The sequence below is a fragment of the Drosophila willistoni genome, assembly GCF_018902025.1.
Source record: "Drosophila willistoni isolate 14030-0811.24 chromosome XR unlocalized genomic scaffold, UCI_dwil_1.1 Seg143, whole genome shotgun sequence".
In the NCBI taxonomy this organism is placed as follows: domain Eukaryota; kingdom Metazoa; phylum Arthropoda; class Insecta; order Diptera; family Drosophilidae; genus Drosophila; species Drosophila willistoni.
This window is the reverse complement of record NW_025814056.1, coordinates 6,927,629-6,951,149: the sequence shown is the minus strand read 5'-3', so window position 1 is coordinate 6,951,149 and position 23,521 is coordinate 6,927,629. Positions and strand designations below refer to the sequence as shown.

Sequence of the window (23,521 nt, the reverse complement as noted above, 5' to 3'; positions counted from 1 at the left end):
ATCGCGTGGACAAAATGGATTGACATAAATTAAGTGTATTCATAGCTTTTCTACAGGCAGATTATAACAGACACATAGTTAATAATCGTTATTTAATGCTCTCACAAAGAGCGAGAATGATTTTGGGTTTAAATAACTCATAGGTTAGCAATTGACACTAATGGACTCTCGACTAGCTTATCTTTCAATCAAATTTAACATTTATCATTCTAAGCATATTTATATATATTTTATGACTAATCACGTGACTATATGATTTAACTAAGATAGTTGCCAATCCAAATATAAACATTCATATTTCATATTTATAATCTTAGACAATTAAGAAGATAATTCCAATGATTAAAGATTGCTCACTTTTATATCAGTGTCAGTTTTTGTTTTTATTTTTAGTTTCTTTCAATTTGCACTGATAGCAGAATAATAAAAAAGAATCACTATTGTTCAACTAAAGTATAGACTATATCACGGCGGCAAATTTAGCCCAAGGAGACAGTTTGTAAAACACTCAGAATAGTTTAGATTTCTGAATGGCAGTGGAGTTGTTGAAATGATGTCTGGCTATTTTGTATGCAATGCTGCCAGGACGCACAAGCTGACGGTGTAAGGCATCACCATATAATTGCAACAAAGATGGTTCCTCCTCCACTGGCTCCAGATAGGCATCTAAACCACCAATTAACTGCAAGTGGAACAATTCGAAGTGTAGGAAGCGGTTTTGTCACACATTTCTGCGGTTACATACCAAACTCTCATCACAGTTGATGAAGCGCATGACCTGAACATGCTCGGACCAAAGACGACGCCGCCATTTATTGTCGTACTTCTGGGCCAGCGGTAATAGAACAAGTGAGCTAAATAGCTCATCTCCGTAGCTGGCTGCCTCGAAATGATTGACAAACAGGTAGTAGAGTGGCTCAAAGTTTGCCTTGTCCGCAAATTCGATATCGAAATCAAAATGTCTTTGTGCATTCTGAGAATAGAAATCCTTTAGATGACTCTGCAAAAGCTCATGCAATGATGGTTCCAAAAATTGTGAATCGGGACCCATGAAAGCAATCATCAGATACATTAGCTTCTCGAGTGGGCTAACAATTTGCAGACCCTGTTGTTCCAATTGCTGGACAAAAGTCAAAGTCATTCGCACAACATGATGCTCTGTATAGAACGAAACGATTAGAAGATTAGTTGACACTAAGTCATTGGATGGTTGTAAGGCTTACCTGAGAATATTACAGCTGGACGTTGCTGTACATTCTCCAAGTAATTGCTAAGGATGAGACGCAATTGAAAATATGGCCAATCAGGCGGTAGAATAGGAGCCTGAATGTAGCTGAGAGTCAACGAGGGTTCTCTATTATCCTGTGTTGAGACGAAACAAACAGAAAAAAGGTAATAACACATATTTTGTTTACCCTTTTTAGAGCTCTCAAAATTAAACTTACTGCTATTACATGGGGATAGACCATTTCCAGGCATGTTTGCTCTAGCAGGGCCAACGATTTCTCATTTAGTTCCATATATTTTTCATTGAATATGTAACGATTGAAAATGCTCTTTATTTGTTTTGCATCGGCGGTGGATAAACTGCATAGATAGCTATAGACCAACCGCAGCAGTTGTGTGCGCTCCAGATATGTTTCCAGGCCATCTGTACACAGCAATTGATGAATGAATCTCAGTTCACTGCGGGCAAAAATATTACTGGCCAATATGCGATTTAACTTTGTACTGAGCGCAGTTAGATACTCGGCCAAGGGCTCCAATATAGCTGGTTGCATAACTGCCTCAAATAATGGCCGCACGCGCGTTTCCATTGGATCCTCAAGCAGAGCCCAGACGTTGCTTAACAACTGAACCGGATACGTATCACTTACGATCAACTGTGGCCCACAATCGTGCATTAACACAGCGCCCATGTTGGGTAAAGGGGCATGTACATGACGTCGATCGCCAAATTGGCGTAAAATTATAGAGCCCTTACTGGATTGGGATAGTGATTAAAAATCGTTTTAATTAATCCCCTCAATATTGTTGGCAAAACAAAGATAAAAACACTCTCAAACACCTGTCAAAACAAATAACAACTCACGTCAACTGCTGTGCACATGCAATGAATCCCGACGAATTAGCGTAATTCGGCAAAATGCTACGCAGGAACAGCGGAAAACCAGCACGTCCCACATAACTATGGCTGGCAAACCACTTAACAGCATACAGAGAAGTACTTAGCAAAGTCAATTGAGAGAACTGCAGTGGAAAAAAAGGGATATAAATGGACTATTAATTTCGGACACCTCTTTGCAGGCATCTGGCATATGTTTAGCTTACATCCTTAGGCATATCGCTACGCGTTGCCGTGTGAAACCATTTGCAGCAGCAATTGTTTAAAGGTTCCAGCAACATTTTCTGCATTTCTATGTCACAAATGCCACTTTCACCGCTGGCCACAATTGCCACTAGCAGAGCGGCTGCGTGCTGGCGAATCAGCGACGAACCGCCTACTTCGAAAACGCAATGATTGTAGTGCCAGTCGAGCATTTGACGCAGAGCTGGCAGAAACTGTCTATAATAATAAAAGTAACAGAATAATAGGCATTAACATTTGACATAGCCACACCTGCCACTTGAATAAAAAAAAAAAAACAAACAATAACAAATATATAAAAGCGGCCTATCCAACTCAATCATTCTCAGTTACAATTGGAACTATCATTAGCCATGATCTCTAAGATTATTGCCATCTTTTTGGCTCTATTCGTGATATCGCACGCGGTAAGTACGGATGTTATCTGAACTTCCTTGCCTTACTCCTCCCCCTGCCCCTCCTATTATTAGCTTGAAGTGCCACCCGCTTTAAAGAAGCAAGTAAAGAAACTCCACATTCGGTGTGCTAATCAAACGGGTGTTGCCGAAGGTAGGTCCTAATTATGCATAAATCGAATCGAAACTATTTCAAAATTCATCGTTCCTTTGTTGGTTGACCCAACAGAAGTTATACGCAAAGCCCATCAGGCTGGACAGCTGCCCAGTGATCCGGCCTTTAAGTGCTTTTTGTACTGCATGCTTGAAATCTTTGGATTGGTTAGTTTAACAAACAAAAAAAAATCATCTTAAATGAAATCCTAACTAAACAATTGTCCTGCAGATCGACAGCGAACATATCATGCATCTGGAATCTCTCGTTGAGGTGCTGCCAGAGGAAGTGCATGCCCAGATTCAGCGTCTGGCCGACACATGTGGGACAAAGAGTAAGTCTATTGCATCTTCAGATCTAGATATCTTCTTAAATATTTTTTGTTAAACTTTACAGAGGGGGCAGATGGCTGTGAAACTGCTTATCTGACCGTCAAATGTTATATTGAAACGGACGGGCCATTTATAAAGGGGGCAGTGGATGACCTATTGGGTTAGCTCACTCACCTGTACAAGTCACGATGCACAATACCGAGCAAGATGAGACAGCGCAAGATACGTAGTGCCTCGATCTGAACCCGTATCATTGGGGACTGCAAAAGTATAATAAAAATAATCAGTATCGTGTCTATAACCAACCAATTCTCAACACCCACTTTAATATCGTCTCGATGGAACAAATACTGCTGCAATCGCTCGATTACAATGTCTTTAGAAATAGCCTTGGCTATGTCCAAATGAGTACCAATAAGTACGCGAAGAAGTTTCAAGCATAGAAACTGCGGATGGCCATAGTATATGCCTGAATTTGGTACACTAGCCCTAAGGGGAGGCATGAAGTTGGTCAACAGTACCTCGAAGAGGCGACTTTCATTAGCCAACTGCCTGGCCACTTTTGAGCTGGTGCGGGCTATGCGTATAAGTAGCTTCAGGCAGGAGTCAACTGTGCTATTCTCTGGACGCACTGAAGTCAAAATGAATCTGTAAAAAGGCAGCGTGCAATTAGTTCCGATTCCCTTGCAGAATTATTATAAGCTCACGTGATCCGCTGCAAGATATTGGTTCTTAAAAGGCAATCAATTAGATCCGTCTCGGCCAGCTGAAAGTCATCCATGCTTGTGCGACTCTCGCCCTCATCTTCGTCAATTTCAGCTCGCACTGAGGTGGGATTAGAGCGCAATAACTTCATGTAGTTCTGCAAAAATGCAAGCGAAGTGGGATCACTGCCTGGATCGCTCTCATCCATGGCATTGCCCATTGCCACCTGCAGCGATGGTTGCCAATGACAGTAGGCATTATTGTAAATATAATCCAGAACCACTTCATCCGTTTCATTGTAGCATAGGCGCGCCAAGGCTCGGCTGACCACTTCCAATTGGGCGGGGGTATTGTCATCCAGTCCAAAGCGCAATAGGAAAAACATTTTCGATATCGGCAAAGTCAGAACTTGATCATAAAAGCCTTGGTTATAGATGCTAAAGATGCCAGCAATGGCACCAAATGCCGATAAACGCTGCTGCAGTACGGTTGATCTGTATAGAGTATTGTGACAATTAGAGAGACTGCAGAGACAAAACACAAATATATATGGGTACCTAGCCAAGCGAAAAAGTTCCTGCAGCGTATAACCAGGACGTTCAGCCTCTTCGCCATGCAAATACAATTCCCGCGAATCCTGATCTTCATCTTGGGGCAGTGTATGTGGCAACAGGACGCCCTTCCAATCGAAACGGGCATCAAATTGCTGGCCAGGTTTCAGTTGGGCCACCTTAGCGGGTATATCCCGCATCCAAGCTAATTTGTGCTCCTCGATAAGGTTAAAGTTAAGCCACTGACCCTCATCACTTTGCTGGAGTATTTCTAGGGCAGGATTCGACTCTGGCAATTTGGGTGACATGGGCAGCGGTGGTATAACCATAGGCGTAGCCTTGGCATTTGTTTGGGGTTCACGCTTCTTGCCCAGCATGGCAATTAAAGCTGGATCTGCAAAGACAACTTTAAAGACTTCAACTGACACTTTGGGTGCAGAGATATTTACCCAAAGTCTCTAATAGTTTTTGCCTTTCGGCTAAGATATCTTCTGAACTCATTTGATTGAGGACATTAAGATTTTCGGCATGCAACTCTTTGGCCAGCTGCTCATCTTTAATAATGGAACTTTTCGCGCCCAGATCGTCTTTGTCAATTTGCATTTTATGACTGCTATTTAAAAAATTGCCGGTTCTCTGCTCGCCCATCATTTGCCGAGCAAAGATGCTTCTAGGCTTGTTGGTCTCGGTCTATAATTACGGAGAAATATCTAAGCTCAATGCAAAATTCGCATATGTATGTATTTAACTTACCTTGTCAAGCTTGCGCTTGCAGCCAGAGTTTCTCTCTGTTATTTCACCCAGCACATTGTCAATGAGATTGGGGCTAACCTTATTGCCCCGCACATCACCCAATATATTCTCATGTATTTCATCAAGAAGTATTTTCTGGTTTCTCACTTCATCCTCTTGGGAAGTTATAACTTGAACTTTGTTCTCAATCTCTTGCTTTTGTTCAGGAGCACGGTTAAGCTTGGCCTGCTCCCGCTTCTGGGCAAACACCGATTTTTTCGCGGCTGGAGCTAATGTGAGATTTATGAAATTAATTGTAAGTAAATTTCAAATTTGCAGACGGACCAACCTGGGACGCGGACAACTGTTGCCGCTGGCTGAAACGATGGATTCTTTTCCCGCTCAGCATTGAATTCGGCTGCCATTCGAAGAACATCCTCTTCAGTTTCCCCCGGCTTTAATTTTTTAAACATTTTCAAATGATCAACAAATGTCAACAAATTTTTATTTAGAATTAACAATGAGGACCGGCAAACTAAAGATGATACATCGACACCGATAGGCAAACTATCGATAGCTCACGTGAAAAATACTAAAATTATTATTGAAAATACCAACTATCGATGGGCTAATATTTGAAATTATTGTTTTTTTTTTTTTTTTTATATTAAGTTACTTCCATGTAATTTATGGCCTTCCCGTATCGGACGGGTTAACGCCACAGCGAATTATTGTTTTTTTTTTTTTTTTATTTAAATCAAACACAAATAAATTCTATATATGTATATCAACACACAGCCAATAGCAAATAATAGCTAAGGCAATATTACAAAAAAAAAGTTTAAGTTGCCTTTGTCAATAACGTCTTTTTTATTGACAATAAAAGAAATATGTACATATATTGAATATAATGGCAGCCAACTTTTAAAAATGGCGGCAAAAATACAATGGCCACATCGGAAGCCGGAAGCAGAATAAACTCCAGTTTCCGCAATCAATTTCAAAAAAATTTCAAAAGGACAATATTTGCAGCCAACAAATTTTAATTATTAAAATTAAACTTTATTCTACATGGAAAAAAATCAATCATTGTGTTTTAAATATTATGAACATTTTAATATAATGTAAATACTAATAAAGACTGTGCTAGTGACAGGCACTATCTATCTTGTTAGTCACTAGTCACAGCCGCTATTGTAAGTAAATAAAGCTTAGCTAAAAAAGCTTTTAGCCAGTATTTAAGATAGACACTCAACAAAGAGTGTAGTGAAAGTAATTGTTAAAATTTTTAATCAAAATAAACAAGCATTTTGCCCTAGACAAAATGAAGTCACTTTCATTTCACAGTTCGAAATTTCAACATCAAACCTTTTTCGGACCTGCTACGTTTTTTAAATACTATAACATAACAAAAAAAAAACACAAACATGTAAATTAATAGTATTACGAAAAGCTTTTGATCGCGCTTTTGCTTGGGTGTCCACAGTATTGATAACGTAACAGTTAAGAAAGCTTTACCATCTGCATATCTCTCAGCCTTCTTGGTTCAGTTGCCATCAGGTGTTTGTAGTTGTTTGGCACGTACAACGATTCGCTTGATCATATATCGATACTCAGTAATACTACAATGATCTCTCGCCTGCGTTTTGCCAATAGGCGAAGTCAGTTCGCCAGCTATATAAGGGAATTATCGACATCGCACACACGTTCCGAAAAATATGAGTGAGTATTGGGATTGTTTACTGATTGTGAAAGCTTTGTTATGATTGTGACTGTGATATTAGTATTTAATTGGGTAAACAAGAAGGCTCGATTATAACATTTTATATACATTCTATATGATCAAACAAATATTTATTTTGACCGATCGAACCGGTCTGACCAGAAATTTCTTTTCCCAAAGTAAATTTCATCATGTCAGTTAACGACAATAAAATTTTAAAAGTGAACTGATATACCCAAGCTTTTAGGGTATCGAAAGGATATCACCGCGCCCATACAGATAAGTTTCATGAGAAATATATGTACAAAAATATATTAACTTCAAGCTAAACACAAAAATTTTCTTATTTAAACAATTAGACAGCTCAAATTAAGACCTCACGCAAAATACACACATTTACATATGTATGTACATATGTATCAATCTATATAAAATATATTATAAACATTTTTTGGGGGGATGACTGATAAGTAATCGACAGCCTAGTAACAAATAAGTGTTTCAATTGTTGAAACTGGAAATTGTTTTAGCCTTATTGACCTACGTGTTTAGCATAATAATTGAAACAATTTCAATTCGCTGTTTAATCTAAGACAACTTTTTATATGCTCGTGGCAGGGTATTAACAAATGTAGCCAAATTAGTCACTTCTTTAGAAAAAGAAACTTGACTATACACAAAATGTAGGTCCTTCCACTTGGTTGGGCTAAACTGTTGGGCCATAGAGCCTTAATATGTGTATTACTTAAATGAGTTTCCTGACGAGTTGCCAGGCTAATTCCCAATAGATTAATAATCTTTTTTTTTTTTTTTGTTTTAGTTGCAAAGTGCTGGTGGTGGGCGGTGGCTCCGGTGGTTGTGCCATGGCTGCCAAATTAACTAAACGACTGGGAAAGAATAATGTTATCATACTGGAACCAGCTGAAGTACGTAAGAAATTTCATTTGTATTATGTACGAGTGTAACTCTAAAATACACTAGTGGTTCGATTTTTTGTTTTTGTTTTCGCAATAGAAACATTATTATCAGCCCATGTTCACACTAATTGGTGGTGGCATGAAACGTTTGGAACAATCCTATAAGCCCATGGCTGATGTATTACCCAAAAAGGCAAAGTGGCTTAAGGAGAAAGCTGTGGAATTTGATCCCGATCGGAATGAGGTTCAAACTTCATGTGGTAATACCATAAAATATGACTTGCTTCTAATTGCAACTGGATTGCAATTGAAATACAATGCGGTAAGGAGAAAATAAAAAAAGAATATCGCTTTTTTTTTATTTGACAATAATTAAAATAGATTCCAGGATTATTGGATGCCTTGAGCATACCAAATAGCAAGGTTTGTTCAATTTACTCACCTGACTATGTGGATCGAGTCTATGATTGCCTGCGTAGTACAACTGATGGAAATGTAATTTTCACTTTTCCCCATTCACCGGTTAAATGCCCAGGAGCACCACAGAAAATAGTCTATATCTCAGAGCACTATTTCCGCAAGGTATAGCCTTAATAGTGATCAATTTGTTATCACTTGTAATTTGCAATTATCTTCTGTTTAGGTGGCCAGGCGGAATGATGTTAATATTGTTTATAATACAGCATTACCAGTTCTCTTTGGAGTAAAACACTATGCCGATGCTCTGTGGCCCATTGTAAAGAAACGTAATATCACCGTCAATACCCGTACAAATTTAATTGAAGTTAAGCCCGGCCAGGATATTGCAGTCTTTGAGAACCTTGATAATGGCGAACGCTTCGAAGAGAAGGTAAGCAAAGCTTCTGATGTTTATCTATTAAACAAGGTGATGACATTTGTTAACAAATTGCAGTATTCAATGCTTCATGTCACCCCACCAATGTGTGCTCCCGATGAGCTAACCAAATGTAAGGAATTGGTTAATGAGGCAGGATTTGTGAACGTGGATAAATCAACTCTGCAGCATGTCAAGTATCCAAACGTATTCGCCATTGGTGATTCATCTGGAACACCCAATTCAAAGACTGCTGCATCGGCGGGTTAGTAGGAATTCGCTAATCACTTCAACTTAACTTTATTCTATTTTTTCATCTTTTTTCTTTAGCTGCTCAGTCGCCAGTTGTATTTCGTAATATGATTTCGGTATTGGATGGTAAGCCTTTAACAAGCTCTTACGATGGCTATGCCTCCTGTCCTTTGGTCACTGGCTATAATAGGTGCATTCTGGCCGAATTCGATTATAGTCTCACACCATTGGAAACATTCCCGATTGCCCAAAATAAGGAGCGTTATTCAATGTTCATCATGAAGAAAGATCTAATGCCAATTCTGTATTGGGAAATGATGTTACCCGGTTATTGGAATGGTCCGGCGCTGATGCGAAATCTATTATCTCCCTTTAAGTTAAATAAGAGCAAATGAACATTCTATTTACAAATGGTTTTTGGCATAAATTTGATTTTTGTCAAGTTTTAGAAAACGTTTTAAAAATATGAATAAAATGTTGTGATTTAAAAAGCATCTTTATTGTCTTTGACTTAATGATCTTTTATCGAAACAGTGCGGGGAAATTCATGGTGATAGTAAAGCGCTTGGTATCACAATTCTGCTGCTGCATTTCATCATCATTATACAGAGACAATTTTCACTCAAAGCAGTTGAAGAGGACATTTACATGTGGACGACTATTTGGCGACAACTGAAGCCAAAGAAATCGTCTGCTAACTCAACAAATTGCTTTTCCCATGAAGGAATATCAAAATGTAAGCATCAGAACTGACACTGAAGCAAAAAAGTTGGTCATTGGTTGCAAGGGCGTAGCCAGGTATGGGCAGGGGTGATCGGCTTAGCCAAATATCCAATTTATTTATAGCACTTGATCTGCTTGACAATTAAAAGTTATGTCTGTAGGTAAAAACAATTTTTTTATTTGGCAATTTTTGGAAGATAAATTCTTGAAAATTGGTCTAAGATCATGTACTAAAGTTTCAGCTAGGAACCAAATCAGGATTTCCATACCTTGTCTGAATATTTCTATCTTTCTCACTCTATTTCGCGTGACAGCTGCTTGGTTATCTCTTTCTCATTTGAACTAGGAGAAAAACAAGACACACAAATGGATATAAATTTTTTCATCCCTATAAGTATGCAACACTTGATCAACCAACACTTTTTCAATTTACTTAGCCTGACAGGTCAATGGTTTATTTATGATTCGTATTATAACTAATGCCGCATTTACCTTAGGTCCAATAATGTTGTTTAACAGTTTCTAGCTTAACAATCGAAATTTAAGTATTTTTTGATGTCGTTTGCGAATTTCATTTTAAGTATTTAGTAAGTATACATTTTAGGGCACCCAAGGTAGAAATTTTAGCCATCCTCTTTCACTACTCCAATCCAATTTTAAGGTATACCATATTATATGTCTAGAATCGAAGAATTAAGCTAATGCTAAACAAAAGTTTAGTAAAGAAAAGTAAATTAACACCAAAACTCAAATTTTGAAGTACTTTATTCCTTATGTGACTGAAAGTCCATTCCAAACTATTAAATTTGATAAAGTTTCGAGTTTGGTTTAGTCTGTCTTTCAAGTGCCCGAAAAGTGCGTTGTAAAGTTGTAAGTTTTCTTTAAATAATACTAGTGAAACTCATTATTTTTTAAAAGAAAAGTCAGGGCTAAGGTCGATCCTAATAGACTTTGAATTTTATCTATAGGCAAAACTATACTATAAACAAAACAATTTTAGATTAGTATTCTTTCCAAAATACTTTTTTTTTTGAGAATGAGAATTGCACAGTTTTTGCAAGTTTTTCATACAAGACTAAAACAGATTTTTGGATAGTTCTTCAAAAAGTATTAAAATATTCAGAAAAAGTTTCAGATTGTATCTAAACCTTTTCATGTTTATCGGGAATTTTTAAATTACAAGCATTTGAAAAGTTAAAAAACTGTTCAGAAACCATAAAAACTTTTCAGTCTATTGTATACTTTAATGGGCAAAGATCATCCCGTTTCACAGCACTAAATCCGCCACTGAACACATTTTGATTCACAATATAAATACATATGTGTGAAACTTGAAACCAAATTATTTGTACTAAATTTCTTCCAAGGTTATAGGGTATATTTTTTTTTTTTTGTTAAAATTGGGGACACAATTAAAATATATTAATTAAATCGCCCCCGACCTCTACAAGGTGGGGCCCCCTATGAAATCTAAAGCCGGACCTGAACATAGTAAATGATGAGTCAGTTATGGTGAGATTATGACTTTGTGTTTCAACTATGCAACTCAGCAAATTTAGTTTTATATCTCTTAAAGCATTTCATTTTCATTTATATTAGTTTAATTTTTTTGTTTCTAATAGATATTGGTTTGGAAAATCTTTACTTTTTATTCGATTTTTCTTTGAGAATATCTTCGTAAAAGGGTCTTTTGAAATTCGAAATACTTTAGGATGTGAGACTTTTTTTGGGGGTTTTTGTCAGGCAATTTTTTGTTTTTATATGCAAAAAAATAACTTTAAATAAAGTCACGTTTTTTCAATTTGCAGCAAAGATATAGCCCGTAATACTGAACCGATTTTCATGAAACAAAGTCCAATCGATGCAGAATCGACATCCTCTGGTACTGACCTCAGTCAAACTTTAAGATTTTTTCTACTATTTTTTTGACATTAAACTATTCTTAACGAGTACAAGATGACAATTACATATATACATACATACTGCCGGCTTAAAATTTAATTTTAGATGATCCTGCATCCAGTTATCCTTGCCGCCAGCGCGATGCCTCTTTTTTGGGCTAGAAAGAGAAGGCTAAAGGAAGAGTATCTTTCCTCCTTGTGCGTAATTCATAATTCTAGTTTCCTATATACTTGTATTAATTAGTTTTTAATAAATTTTTAATAATAATGAAAACTTTGCTAGAAAATATTCTTCAAAGCACGATCCATCTACGAGGCGTTTCCTTAGACTAAGTGAAAATGACCTTAGACTTGCTAGCAGCTGCCTAGACGAGACTCCCATCATATTATAGAGAAAAAGGCTTCCTCTGCCCATTGATAAGTTTCTCCCACAAGGCGTTGTCATATACCCCTCATACCCCTTGTATGTGAAAAGTATTATTTTAATGACCTACAGGTCCATATAATAATTTCTTATCTTTCTATCGTCCCATGCCGCTCAATTTGACTATGTATGAATGTACATACATATATGTATATGGTATATATATAGTAGCATATCATTGTATATATATATAGTAGCATATCATTGTATAATGACAGATAATGTCAGAGAGCAATAACTTTAGCCTACTTTTTTCGTTGTTGTAATGATGGTCGAAAATATGAAAGAGACAGCAAAAGTAGTTGACTTCCAAAACTCAATACAGAATCATACGAGTATATATTTTTTTATACGGCTGTCAAATTTACCAAAAATATATACATATATCTAATTGGCCTCCATTACCCTTGTTGTCCAGGATGTCATAATAGTAATAATAATTGCCTAGTTAACGCCTGTCTACATATGTATGCCCATATAGGGCATATAAATTCATCATGTACATAGTTATTAGGGATTTTCCATAGATTGCATGATTTAATGAAAAAAGTTTGTTAATAACTGCCCCCACCCCCCACACCCCTTTTGCAAGCCCCGCCCCTCCCTAAATGGGGTGGTCTTGGGTAGGGGGCGTGTGGGGGATGGGGACACCACATCCGAATGTTTAATTACACCATGCTGTTGATTGATAGAGTGATGGCCAAGGCGAACGGGCACGTCTCGTCAGGCTGGGACCAGCAGCGATGTCTGACGTAGGTTTCCGCTGATAGCTGATGTTCATCATCAATTGAAGGCAAGCTGGCAATATAAATGAAGCCCTATTGACTGATGGCCAAATTAGCTACGTGGGAGACCGAAAGATCGGGATTCGTGTGTGTGTCTATGTGTGTCTGTATGTGTGGCAGACAATGCACAACAGGCAACTTTTTTAAATATAGCTCATTTTAAATGTTAATGTTAATAATATTTAATAATAATTAATAAAGAATGTCCACAGTAATGCACGCAGCGTCTAAATTGAGTCCTAAATGGCAAAGAATAAAAGGGTATATTCAAGTTATCAAGTTGAATGCAACAGGAAAAAGAAAGTCATTGACTCTTTCGCTCCCTCTCTCTCTCTCTGGGGGCTACAGGGTATCTTAAGGCCGATGCCCTCCATTACGGGAAATTTTTGGTTAGCAACAAATGCAATTTCGCAATGGCGGCAAATTTAAATCTGAACACAGTCATTCTCGTCTGTCTTTCTCTCTCTCTATCTCTATCTCTCAATCGTGTGATCTATCCTGATCACCATTCTCGGAAGTACATGCCTTTAGATAAAGAAATAGAGAACAACAAAAAAGAAATCAATTGTCGTTTAGTTTTGCAGCTGCCGTTACATCAGATTCTTTGATACATGGCAAGACTAAGTGAAATGCAAATTGAATGATTTCTGAAGGCAACAGGTCTGCCAAAGCCAAAGACTCGAAACTCGTACTTCGAACTCATATTCGCACTATGTCTCTAGAGACTCCATTTGGGCACTCTCAAAACTTGAATACGACCAACGACCAAGTTCATTCTGGATCCTTAGTTTTTGGAGCCGCCGTTAAAACCAAATCAAAAGCCGTACAAACCAAATAAGTCCAGTTTTTGATTAAGAAAATTTTTAATCAATTAAAATAAAAAAAACCAGACATGTCTATACTCTTTTGCTGAGATTATAAGCATACAACAAGAAAATTGTTCAATTTGTCTAATTTATATTAAATTAAGTAAGTATTAGTAGCCAAATCTGTTTGCCTTGTCAAATATAAAAGGTTTGCTTCTGAAAGATATATAAAAAGTAAAATCTTCTTGCCATACATACTTATCATTTGGATAAAGTATATATAACTTTAAAGAGTTTTCTTCCCACCTTAATCTCGTCCTTTTCTAAGCTATATTTAGTTGGCTTTATTTTCTTTGTCGTCACTTTGCTTGATGCTATAAGGTGCTATGATGATTGATCGGTTTCATCTCATGCCTCTTGAGGCATAGGCATTCCAACTGTACTGTGAGATACTTACGCATATATACATATGTATATATCTATGTACATACCATATGCAAGTGGAACACGCATTTCATTTCCAATTCCAAGCTAGGAATATTAATGAGAAAAATGTGTTATAAAAATAATTCGCATAAATTTGCATTTACTTTTTCTATGCTCTTTTCTTATACAGTCGCTAAAAGGGTATATTTTTTGATGGCCAATAAAGAAGAACTTTATTTTCAATGCGTTAACTTTTACTACAAGGTTCTACGCTTAGATTTGCTGAAATGTTTTACGTCAAAAAGTAAGAACTGATTATCAAAGCATAGTTCCAATAGAAAATCGACTTTGAAATCAGAAAAATTGAATAAGTTTAGCAGTAGCTGGAACAACGCGCTCCCTAACGTATGCAATAGATGTTTAAATAATAAACTTTTTTAAACAAATAAAGGATTGTGTTAAAAAGTCCTGTAGATAAGAAATGGTCTTCAATAAAAACACTGCTCTTAAATAAACTGCTAGGTATGTTAGCCAAAAATGAATTCTTTAGCAACCTGTTGCATACTTTGAGGGGCAATTTTTTACGACTTTGGTCTTTAGAAGGTACTACTTAACAAATTCTTAGCCATTTTGTTCGAGTTATTTCTATTTTGAATGTGCCAGACATTTACTATTTTATAGGGTACACGCAATTCGGACTTTTGCAAATGTTTTGCTGGACATTTTGGTTTTTCGTTTTTATTTCTTTTGCTGTTTTATTTTAATCAATTAATCAAAGGAGAGCATCAAGTAACAGCCCCAACCTACCCTATACAGCACCCTCAAGAACCCCGCGAACAAGAATACGAAGACGAATGTCGTCGTCGGCGATAATGACGATGACATCTATACCGACGACGACGACGACAGCGACGACGACAACACCAATACCAAAGCAGAGGAGCACTGCATCGTTCCATCATAACTGTTATTAACGTCTCTGCGGTGTCCTATTCGGTTTGTTCGCTCACTCGTAGCATCCGCCGAGCAGTAGAACCCACTTGTTGATTTCGGGCATGGCCGATATATAAAAGCATGGACACTGAACCTTTTGCCACACAGTAATAGAAACAGAACAGAACCGAAAACAAAGCAGCTAAAGAACAGACACAAACACAAACACACACACACACACAAATACCAAAAGGGAAAATACAACTTTTCCGAAAGTTTCCCCAAAAGTGAAAATATATATTTATTTAAGTTGTGCATACGACACAATCAGTTTTGCAGTGCCAAAAAATAAGAAAATCAAAACAAACCAATTAAAAAAAACACAAAAACAAGCAACCCGTCAGGACAAACAAACATTTAAGCCAAACAAAAATAATGCAGGTAAGAAAAAAAAAACTTTCTTTCTTCTGCTAGTCATTCAATGAACTTAACACAATCTATTTATGTTTGAGTGCTTAACAAATTATCTATTCTATGATTACTCATATCAATAATTCAGAAGGCATAAAATTACTTTGAATTCCAAATTATCTCGTTTCCGTTTGACAAAGCTCTTTGATTCTACAAATAACTTTGAGATATTATATTTCGACAATTTTTTTTTTTTTTTCGTTTGAAACTGTAATTTAAATTTAATCTGATGAAACACTTTTTTTTAAAATAGCGGATATTTGATTGATTGCGATGCATGGGATTATACAAATTTGAAGGCAACCTTGATAGACTTATTTACATATGAAACCTGGTGACTTATTGTACTTTCAGATATATATCTTGAAGCTGTTTATAAATTCAAAAGTATAGAAAGAAAAACTATAGTATAAGGTTGGGGATCAGCGAAAGAACTAAGTTGCTATATATTATAGTTTCCAAATTTTTTTTTAATTTGCCAAATAAATTAGTAAGAGCATCAATGTTTTGCCTGCTTATCAAAGGGTATATAAATATCAGTTATATCATTTATTGCGGCTACCTCAAAGGCTAAATGTCTTTAGGGTATGTTTATCATCGAATTACACAACAATCAACAATCAGTCATCTCGATTATATAGAATATTTTATAATTTTTTGCATTTAGAGAGAACAAGAGAGAGAGAGAGAGAGAGAGAGAGAGAGAGAGAGATAGATACAGAGAGAGAGCGAGAGAGAGAGAGAGAGATAGATACAGAGAGAGAGCGAGAGAGAGGGATATAAACACAGAGACGGACGCCGCATAGTCTGGCATCGTTTTTTAGGATTTAGGTTTATGTTTATATTACGAATGGGCAATAACATTTCAAAATATCTGCCCATACAGCTTTAAGTTAAAAATTTTATGGCAAATATAAACAGATGCTTTTGGCATGCCATCACAAAGCGTGAGAAGCGCATTAAAAGAATAACAAAAATTTATTTCAAACTTTTTGTACATACATTTCTGGCAAATTCTTATTTTGCATATAATTTTTTGCAAAGTTCTTCTGAATTAAATGCCACACACAAAAATACACAGACTCGATTAAGTTTAATACTTAATTCTGAGGATTTAGATTTCATTGGATTGTTATGTCCTTTAATAGGTAAAAAATATGAAAATATAAATAAAGGAATATAAAAATATATCCTTTTCTCTTCTCCCATTTATATGGCTTATGTGTCTTATGCCTTTTAAGTCCTTCATAAGAGAATTCCATTTTCTCTTGCTATAAAACTCTCTTTAGGTCTAACTCAAAAGTTTAAATCAGTTTTCAGTTCTTTTATTGTTCAAATCAAATCAAAGCCACTCTTAAATGAACGATTTATTGAAACTTAATGATGTATTGGATAAATAAAGATATATTGTGGAAATTGCCTATATGGAAAAACATTAATATAATATATCTAGGCAATTGTCTATGCTATTCAAATAGTATATATTATTTAAAAGTAAATTGCTTCCTTGTGTTAATTGCTTACCTTTTAATGAAACGATTTACCCCCCCATATATATGTATATAAGGGGGTAACAGGTTATACAAAATGTCAAATCAAGCAAAATTTATCTGGCGAATTTCATTTAAATAGTTTAAATTGCGATTGCTGACCCAATTGGTCATGCCAGATCTAACTGAAACCAGATCGAACGGCGTTGGCTACGTGAGCTTCAAAGCATCCAATATACATATGTATATCTATATGCCTACATGCATATATGTTCATATGCATGTACCTGATTGTTGGCATGCATCGACTTACCTTGACGTTGTGTTAGTCACGCGATTCCACCGACTTCACCAGCAAGTAGCTAATTGATAATCGCATTGATTTTCAATAAATTGCAATTTATGAGTATCATAAAAATTGATTTTTTCAACAAGCGAACTAACAACGACTTTAAAATGCTCTATATCAGAATATGTCTGAAGGATATTCCTCTCTATAGCTTTATAAGAGTTCCACACGAATATTCAACAAACAAAACAAAGCACTACTTGCATAAAGTATATATACTCTTGATCATCATTAAGAGCGATTTTCTTTCTTTATATAAAACATATAGCTAGCATATTCGATATGTAAGCTCCTACAGTACATTGATCTTATCTAATATATTTCATTCAAATAAGCAAGTGCCAAGCCAGGTGTAAGCAAATGTTACAATTTTATAATTATTTTGAAGTATTCATTGAATTAAAGATGAAATAACTTTATAATTTTGTTTGTAAAAACTCATTATAATAATTCATTAAAAAAACGTCCTGTTTTCCCTTCTTTTTATACCCTGGCAGAGGGTATTATAAAATTGGTCAGATGTTTGTAACGCACGGGAGACGTTTCCGACCCCATAAAGTATATATATTCTTGATCAGCATGAGAAGCTAAGTTGATATAGCCATGTCCGTCTGTCGGTCTGTCCGTCCGTCCGTCCGTCTGTGCGAATGCGTTTTACTCAGCCGTCTTAAGAGCTATCGGGCTGAAATTTTTTTCGTTGTTTTTTATTACACGGGAAAAATAAAGTATGAAAACCATCAGGATCGGACCACTATATCATATAGCTCACGAAGAACTAGAAGAAACATTTTCATAAAAATCGGAGTATGCTATGAAATTTACATATGTGATTGTAAAATAGAGATTCAAATTGTTTTGTTTGTATATTGATGAATTGAGTTGCAGAAAACAAATTTTGAACACGCAAAATTATTATTACCAAGGACTGCAAGGGTATATAAACTTCGGCATAGCCGATGTTAGCTTCTTTGATATTTTTTAAATTCAAATCGTTGATAAAATGTCTGACATTCCCCAATTTGAATCCTGGCTACTTTCTAGAAACTTAGTACCTTAATTACTACTTTAATCTTGACACACTAAAATTTGTATCAAAAACCAAGTTTTAAGAAAAGAACTGGAAATAAATAGTATACATATATATTTAGTTCCATGAAAATCGTTGCTTTATTAAATACACTTACTTTATTTTTTCACAAAAACTCTTCTTTCATGTTTTAAATGAATCTAAGTGACCAAATTGATCTTCAAGAATTCAAAATTTCACTTCCAACTTGAAATACCTTTTATTTTACTTCAGAAATTGTCAATTATTTATTTTGTTTACATCTAAATGATATTGAAAAACTTAATCAATATGTTTACTATATCACATATTTGTCAAATTATTCAATTTTCTTAGGGTCACAAGAGTGCACATCGCATTGAATTTATGTGTTTTTTACGTAGTAGGAACTTCCTTTTTTTGCGATTTAATTGAATTCAAATTGCTCTATTATAATGTGTAACAAATTTTGTTTTTTTTTTTTGTTTTTGTGGGAATTGTCTGAGTCTATCTATGGAAAGTGAACCAAAAGTTTATAGGAAAAAACAAAACACTTTTATCTGCCTACACTCAAATACAATTTGGAAGGGCTTTATTTGCATAGTTTATTTGATGACTTTGGGTATACCCTTCCTTCCGAACCATTGATATAAGAGTTTTTGGAAAACGTAAAATTCCTTTTTAAAATTATAGTAGAAAATTGATATATTTCTTGATCATTAGAGTTTATAAGATTTTCTTTAGTAATTAATTTTCTTACAATTTTTAATTGTTGTTTCACTAAAACATTATCCCATTATTTATCCGATTATTGGCAAGGGTATAGCAATGTCAGCTAGTCTCCAGGTTTCCCTTGTCCCATCCTCTACCTCTCTCTCTCTCTCTTTTTCTCTGTGTCTATCTGTCTCTCTTTGTCTCAATATAATTTTGCACATTTCGTATGCCAAAGAGAGTGAGAGCGCGACCACCCATTGAAAGAGTAAACCACTTTTCTTGGGGCACACATGATGGTTGAGATGGGGGAGTGGGGGGAACAGGTTGGTTGGTTGGTGTGTGTGTGTGTGTGTGTGTTAGTTCGCTGCCAACAGAGCGGAAAAATATGAGAGAGAGACGAGCCCCCAAAAGGCCATCGCTTGGTGTTGGCGTTGATGGAGATGTTGATGCTCTGATGATGATGATGATGCCCTCCCCATGCCTGTTGCTGATGTTAATTTATGCATGCACGAGGTTTGCTCCAAAAATAAGCCGACTACTAGATACATATCTATTGGCAGAAGAAATTGGTACGGAAATGCATTCCTTTATATCATTACTTTCTTTGCTTTTGGAACATTTAACCAACTGATTCGAGCAGAAGTTTCTTACAAGATAGGCCTGTATTTATCAGATCACTCATCACTTTCGAAAAAACTGACTGATATTTCTTCAATATAATCTTAACTAAGGTCATAAGCAATGATAATTTAAGGAAGATAGTAGATTTTTTGTGTTTGGATCCGAGAAACCAAACAAATTTTTTGTTTAATTTGAAAAATGTATCTTGCGATATTCTGAAAACTGCAAGGGAACTTTCTTTTAAAGGATCACAGGATACCAAGTCACACATCTGGCATTTTCAAAATGTTTTCGTTGGAAACTTCAGAAAAGTATACTAAAACCTTTCAATCAAATATTTTGCTAAATGATCAAATTTATTTATAAACCAAATCATCTTGTATTGTTTTGTTTAAAATAACAAAATAGTAGAAAGCATGTAGATAGGTCTATCCTTAATTCTCTGATCTTTTTTGGCTACAAATTTACCAGTTTGAACTGATTATTTTTTCAATAATTTAACTTACTTTTCAAAAATACATATGACTACCATTAAAGAGGATTAAAATAATCATTAGTGATGTTAAAGTTGAGAGACAACTAATAGTTTCAGAATTATTCTTAGAACATACCTCGTTTTTAAATTAGAACTATTAAGAATCTTAATTGGCGGCCCTGTCCTCGATATTTGTGTGTGTGCGTCTGTTCATATACATACATATATACATATGTATGTGTGGAGACAACGAGCCCCTTGTTTAATTTAAATATTTCTATGTATGTATGTATGTATATTCTTATTTATGTACAATATATATATATATATATGTATGTGTTTGATTTTTATGCTTTATTGAACTTTTGCTGGGCATGAATGAAATGAATTCAAGTTGAAAAGATCTCAACAACTGTCACGAGACCCTAGCAAAGTACATATGTATATACTTATGTATATATGTACATGGGGACATACATAAATTTCGGTCACAAGTTCTTTCAACGCATGGAAAGAAAGTATCTTCACTTAATAAATACATACGAATATATTGCTGATGACGATGGTCAGCTGAGGTTTGTCTGGATCAACTTAGAATCCGGAACGGTGGGTATCCACCGGTTATCACTAGTATCCATAAAATCTTGATGATTCCATTGTAGTAGCAAAAAGTCAATAGCTAATAAACAATTAGTACAGATCTCTTAAATGCCGGAAACCAAAACTGATTACACATTACAATTATGCAAAATCATTTCAATTTATTTACTTATCAACTTGATGGAATATTTTACGATTCTTTTACGCATCTAGATTCTAGATAGAGCAAATTGTCTCACGATGCCACAAAATTTTTAGAGAATTTTTTAAATGAGCACGCTCCAGTGATCGTTGATAAGAGAAATCAGAAATGAGTAGTTGGTTTTGCAGAGAACAATTTCGAGAGCAATTAAGATTTTTCATTAGCACAATGTAATGAACAAACCGTAAAATTTCTTCATAAACAATAGCGTAGCCGTATTTTAAATGCATTTTTTTAATACATCTTAATTTGAATTCCAAAAAAAGTCAAATAGGGCATAAATTTTAAATGAATTGAACTAAATGGATTATTAAGAATACAAATTTAAAGAATTTGAATCTTAAATAACTGAATTCTTTACAAAATTGTATAATATTTAACAGTTAAGGTGGGGGGAACTGATCTCCCCTGTTTATACCTGGCTGCGTACTTGTAGATAAGGTACTTTTCTTTCTTAAGGATAAAGCAAATTAAGAGTCCCTCTTTCCCTCGGAACTCTCTCTAACAAGGCTACAGTATATGTTACCAATTTTACTCCTCTCAATTAGGAATTATTACACTTCTTATATAAATAAGAAGCGTCCAAAAAACATTAATTAACCAAGCAAGAAACAAAAAAATAAGTGAAAATAATCTATGTTCAATATCGAAATATCTATTTTTCTAGCAAAAAAAGAAACATCTTGCATTCCTTGAATTTCATTCACAAAATGTACGATTTGTCAATGCTCCCGAAATAGGCACATTTATTTCACAGATGACTTACTCATTCGGTTTTTTTTTTTTGTGTATTTGGTGTGAGGGGGAGTGGTGGTAGGGGTAAGAAATTCCAATGAATTTCGATTATATTATTTTTGCCATGGTGACTGACGACGAGAAGGCCAGTGTTTTTTTTGTCTCTTCTTTTGAAGGTAATCAACACGTTGTCATGTTATTCTAACTTATTTAACCAAAAAAATTGAATGGTAGGAGTAGAAATTACATATTATTATATGTAGGTATTTTTGAAACTGATAAGGAATATTTCGAAAATTAATTAAAGTCCTACAGTTTGATCTCATTATCTAACATTCTTCACATGGTATTCAGTTATGCAAATGTTCTTATAGTCTTTTGACTCATGGCACAAAGAAACGATTATGCTAAATGCTAAGTCAACTGAAAACGCATTGGAAAAGAGCACGCACCCCGACACTTCGTCAAAAGGGCCTGAGCTGGGTTTGGGTTCAGAATTGGCTGATGCAATCGTAAAATTGAGTTGGGTCAGCTTCAGAGAGAGAGAGAGAGAGAGACAATGAGAGAGGGCATATTTTTGGCTGTTCAGTCTCAGCTTGTTGCACCCAGCAAAGAGTAGCAGCAGCAGAAGCAGCAACAACAACAGTCAGTAGTATTCGTGGTAATAGTTGTAGTAGGTAATCGGAGACAAGACCTCGAGACCCATCGCACACATTTCAATTTAATGCAACAGAAGCAGATTATACAAACAAATACACCACAGACATACATACGTACATAGGTAGAACCGAGACAGGGAAAGGGAAAGAAAATCTAAATCATTACTGACAACACACACAACAAACACACAGACAAACTCGATTGGTTAATTGATAAATTACAATATATGAATACAAAATGAGGCTATGAGGAAGTCCGAATGCCATCGCCACCCAAGCAACCAAAACCAGCCCCCAAGTCAGCTATGTATGTATGTATGTATGTATGTATGCCTGTGTATTTGTTTCGGTGTCGTCGGTGTCTTACTATCTCACAGAGAAACACTTTGAGCTAACATTTCACAATTAGTGATAATTGCATTTGAATATTTTCCATTTGAAAACGACAAAAATTTACCTCATTCACACGTATGCAAATACTGGAATCAAACAAAATTTAGCTGTAATTTTTCTATGACTTTATCTGTATTTATTTCATTTTTTCCCCCCTCCCTTTATTATTTATACAAATTCTGGTATTGGTAGATTCTTTGATTGCAGCAGCGGATGTCTTTTTGAAAAGTTTAAAGGGAAAATTCACTTTTAGTTTTAAAATAGATCTGCCTGAATCATTTTTATACCCTTTGGAAATGGGCGTTTATTCGATTTGATGAGAACTTTTGCCATAAGCATCGCAAGTGTGAAGACTTTTTTTTTGGATTTTTTTTGGAATTACTTTTTTAAGTTTTGGAATAAGTTTGGAGTAGTTATCTATTTCCTATTGGACTTGGAAATAATTGCAAGAGTATTTAAAATTCGGCAATGCCAAAATTATCTAGTTTCACTTGAATTTTTGTCTTTTTTTGTCTTCTGGCAACCACTTAAACACCTTATTCACAGTCTGTCTCAGTTGCCAACTCTTAGTTTAGCTTAATTTAATTTATTTTCTTCTCTCTTTCTCTCTCGCACTATCTCCCTCTCAAATTAACTCATTAGGGATTTTCCGTTACCATGAAGTGAGCTCCTTTTAGCGTGGCAAAAAGAAAAAAAGAAAAGAGAGTGTATATAAGAACAGATGAAAACTGAAAATGTAGGAAAACGGCACAGAATTTTGTGGCATGAACATGAATTTTCTCACGTCGACACTTTAGTGCTTCAA

The 23,521-nt window shown here is 35.4% G+C and overlaps 3 protein-coding genes across 3 annotated transcripts; 2 read left to right on the top strand and 1 right to left on the bottom strand.

The window, feature by feature from the left end:
• Positions 1–364: 364 nt before the first annotated feature.
• Positions 365–5,744, bottom strand: LOC6645222 (RNA polymerase II-associated protein 1). Its single transcript, XM_047011825.1, has 13 exons — positions 5,587–5,744; positions 5,259–5,527; positions 4,955–5,195; positions 4,512–4,899; positions 3,957–4,448; positions 3,573–3,897; positions 3,424–3,509; positions 2,332–2,566; positions 2,093–2,250; positions 1,446–1,983; positions 1,224–1,362; positions 746–1,158; positions 365–682 (listed from the first exon to the last, which is right to left on the bottom strand). Exons 1-13 carry the CDS (start codon positions 5,708–5,710, stop codon positions 509–511), a joined length of 3,582 nt encoding a protein of 1,193 aa, XP_046867781.1. The 5' UTR covers positions 5,711–5,744; the 3' UTR covers positions 365–508.
• Positions 2,693–3,558, top strand: LOC6645223 (general odorant-binding protein 69a). Its single transcript, XM_002068169.4, has 5 exons — positions 2,693–2,775; positions 2,839–2,917; positions 2,993–3,084; positions 3,149–3,251; positions 3,314–3,558. The coding sequence occupies exons 1-5, from the start codon at positions 2,722–2,724 to the stop codon at positions 3,412–3,414; spliced, it is 429 nt and encodes a 142-aa protein (XP_002068205.2). The 5' UTR covers positions 2,693–2,721; the 3' UTR covers positions 3,415–3,558.
• Positions 5,745–6,691: 947 nt separating the features above from the next.
• Positions 6,692–9,412, top strand: LOC6645221 (sulfide:quinone oxidoreductase, mitochondrial). Its single transcript, XM_002068167.4, has 7 exons — positions 6,692–6,959; positions 7,781–7,886; positions 7,975–8,199; positions 8,259–8,459; positions 8,521–8,727; positions 8,791–8,977; positions 9,043–9,412. The coding sequence occupies exons 1-7, from the start codon at positions 6,865–6,867 to the stop codon at positions 9,357–9,359; spliced, it is 1,338 nt and encodes a 445-aa protein (XP_002068203.1). The 5' UTR covers positions 6,692–6,864; the 3' UTR covers positions 9,360–9,412.
• Positions 9,413–23,521: the final 14,109 nt, after the last annotated feature.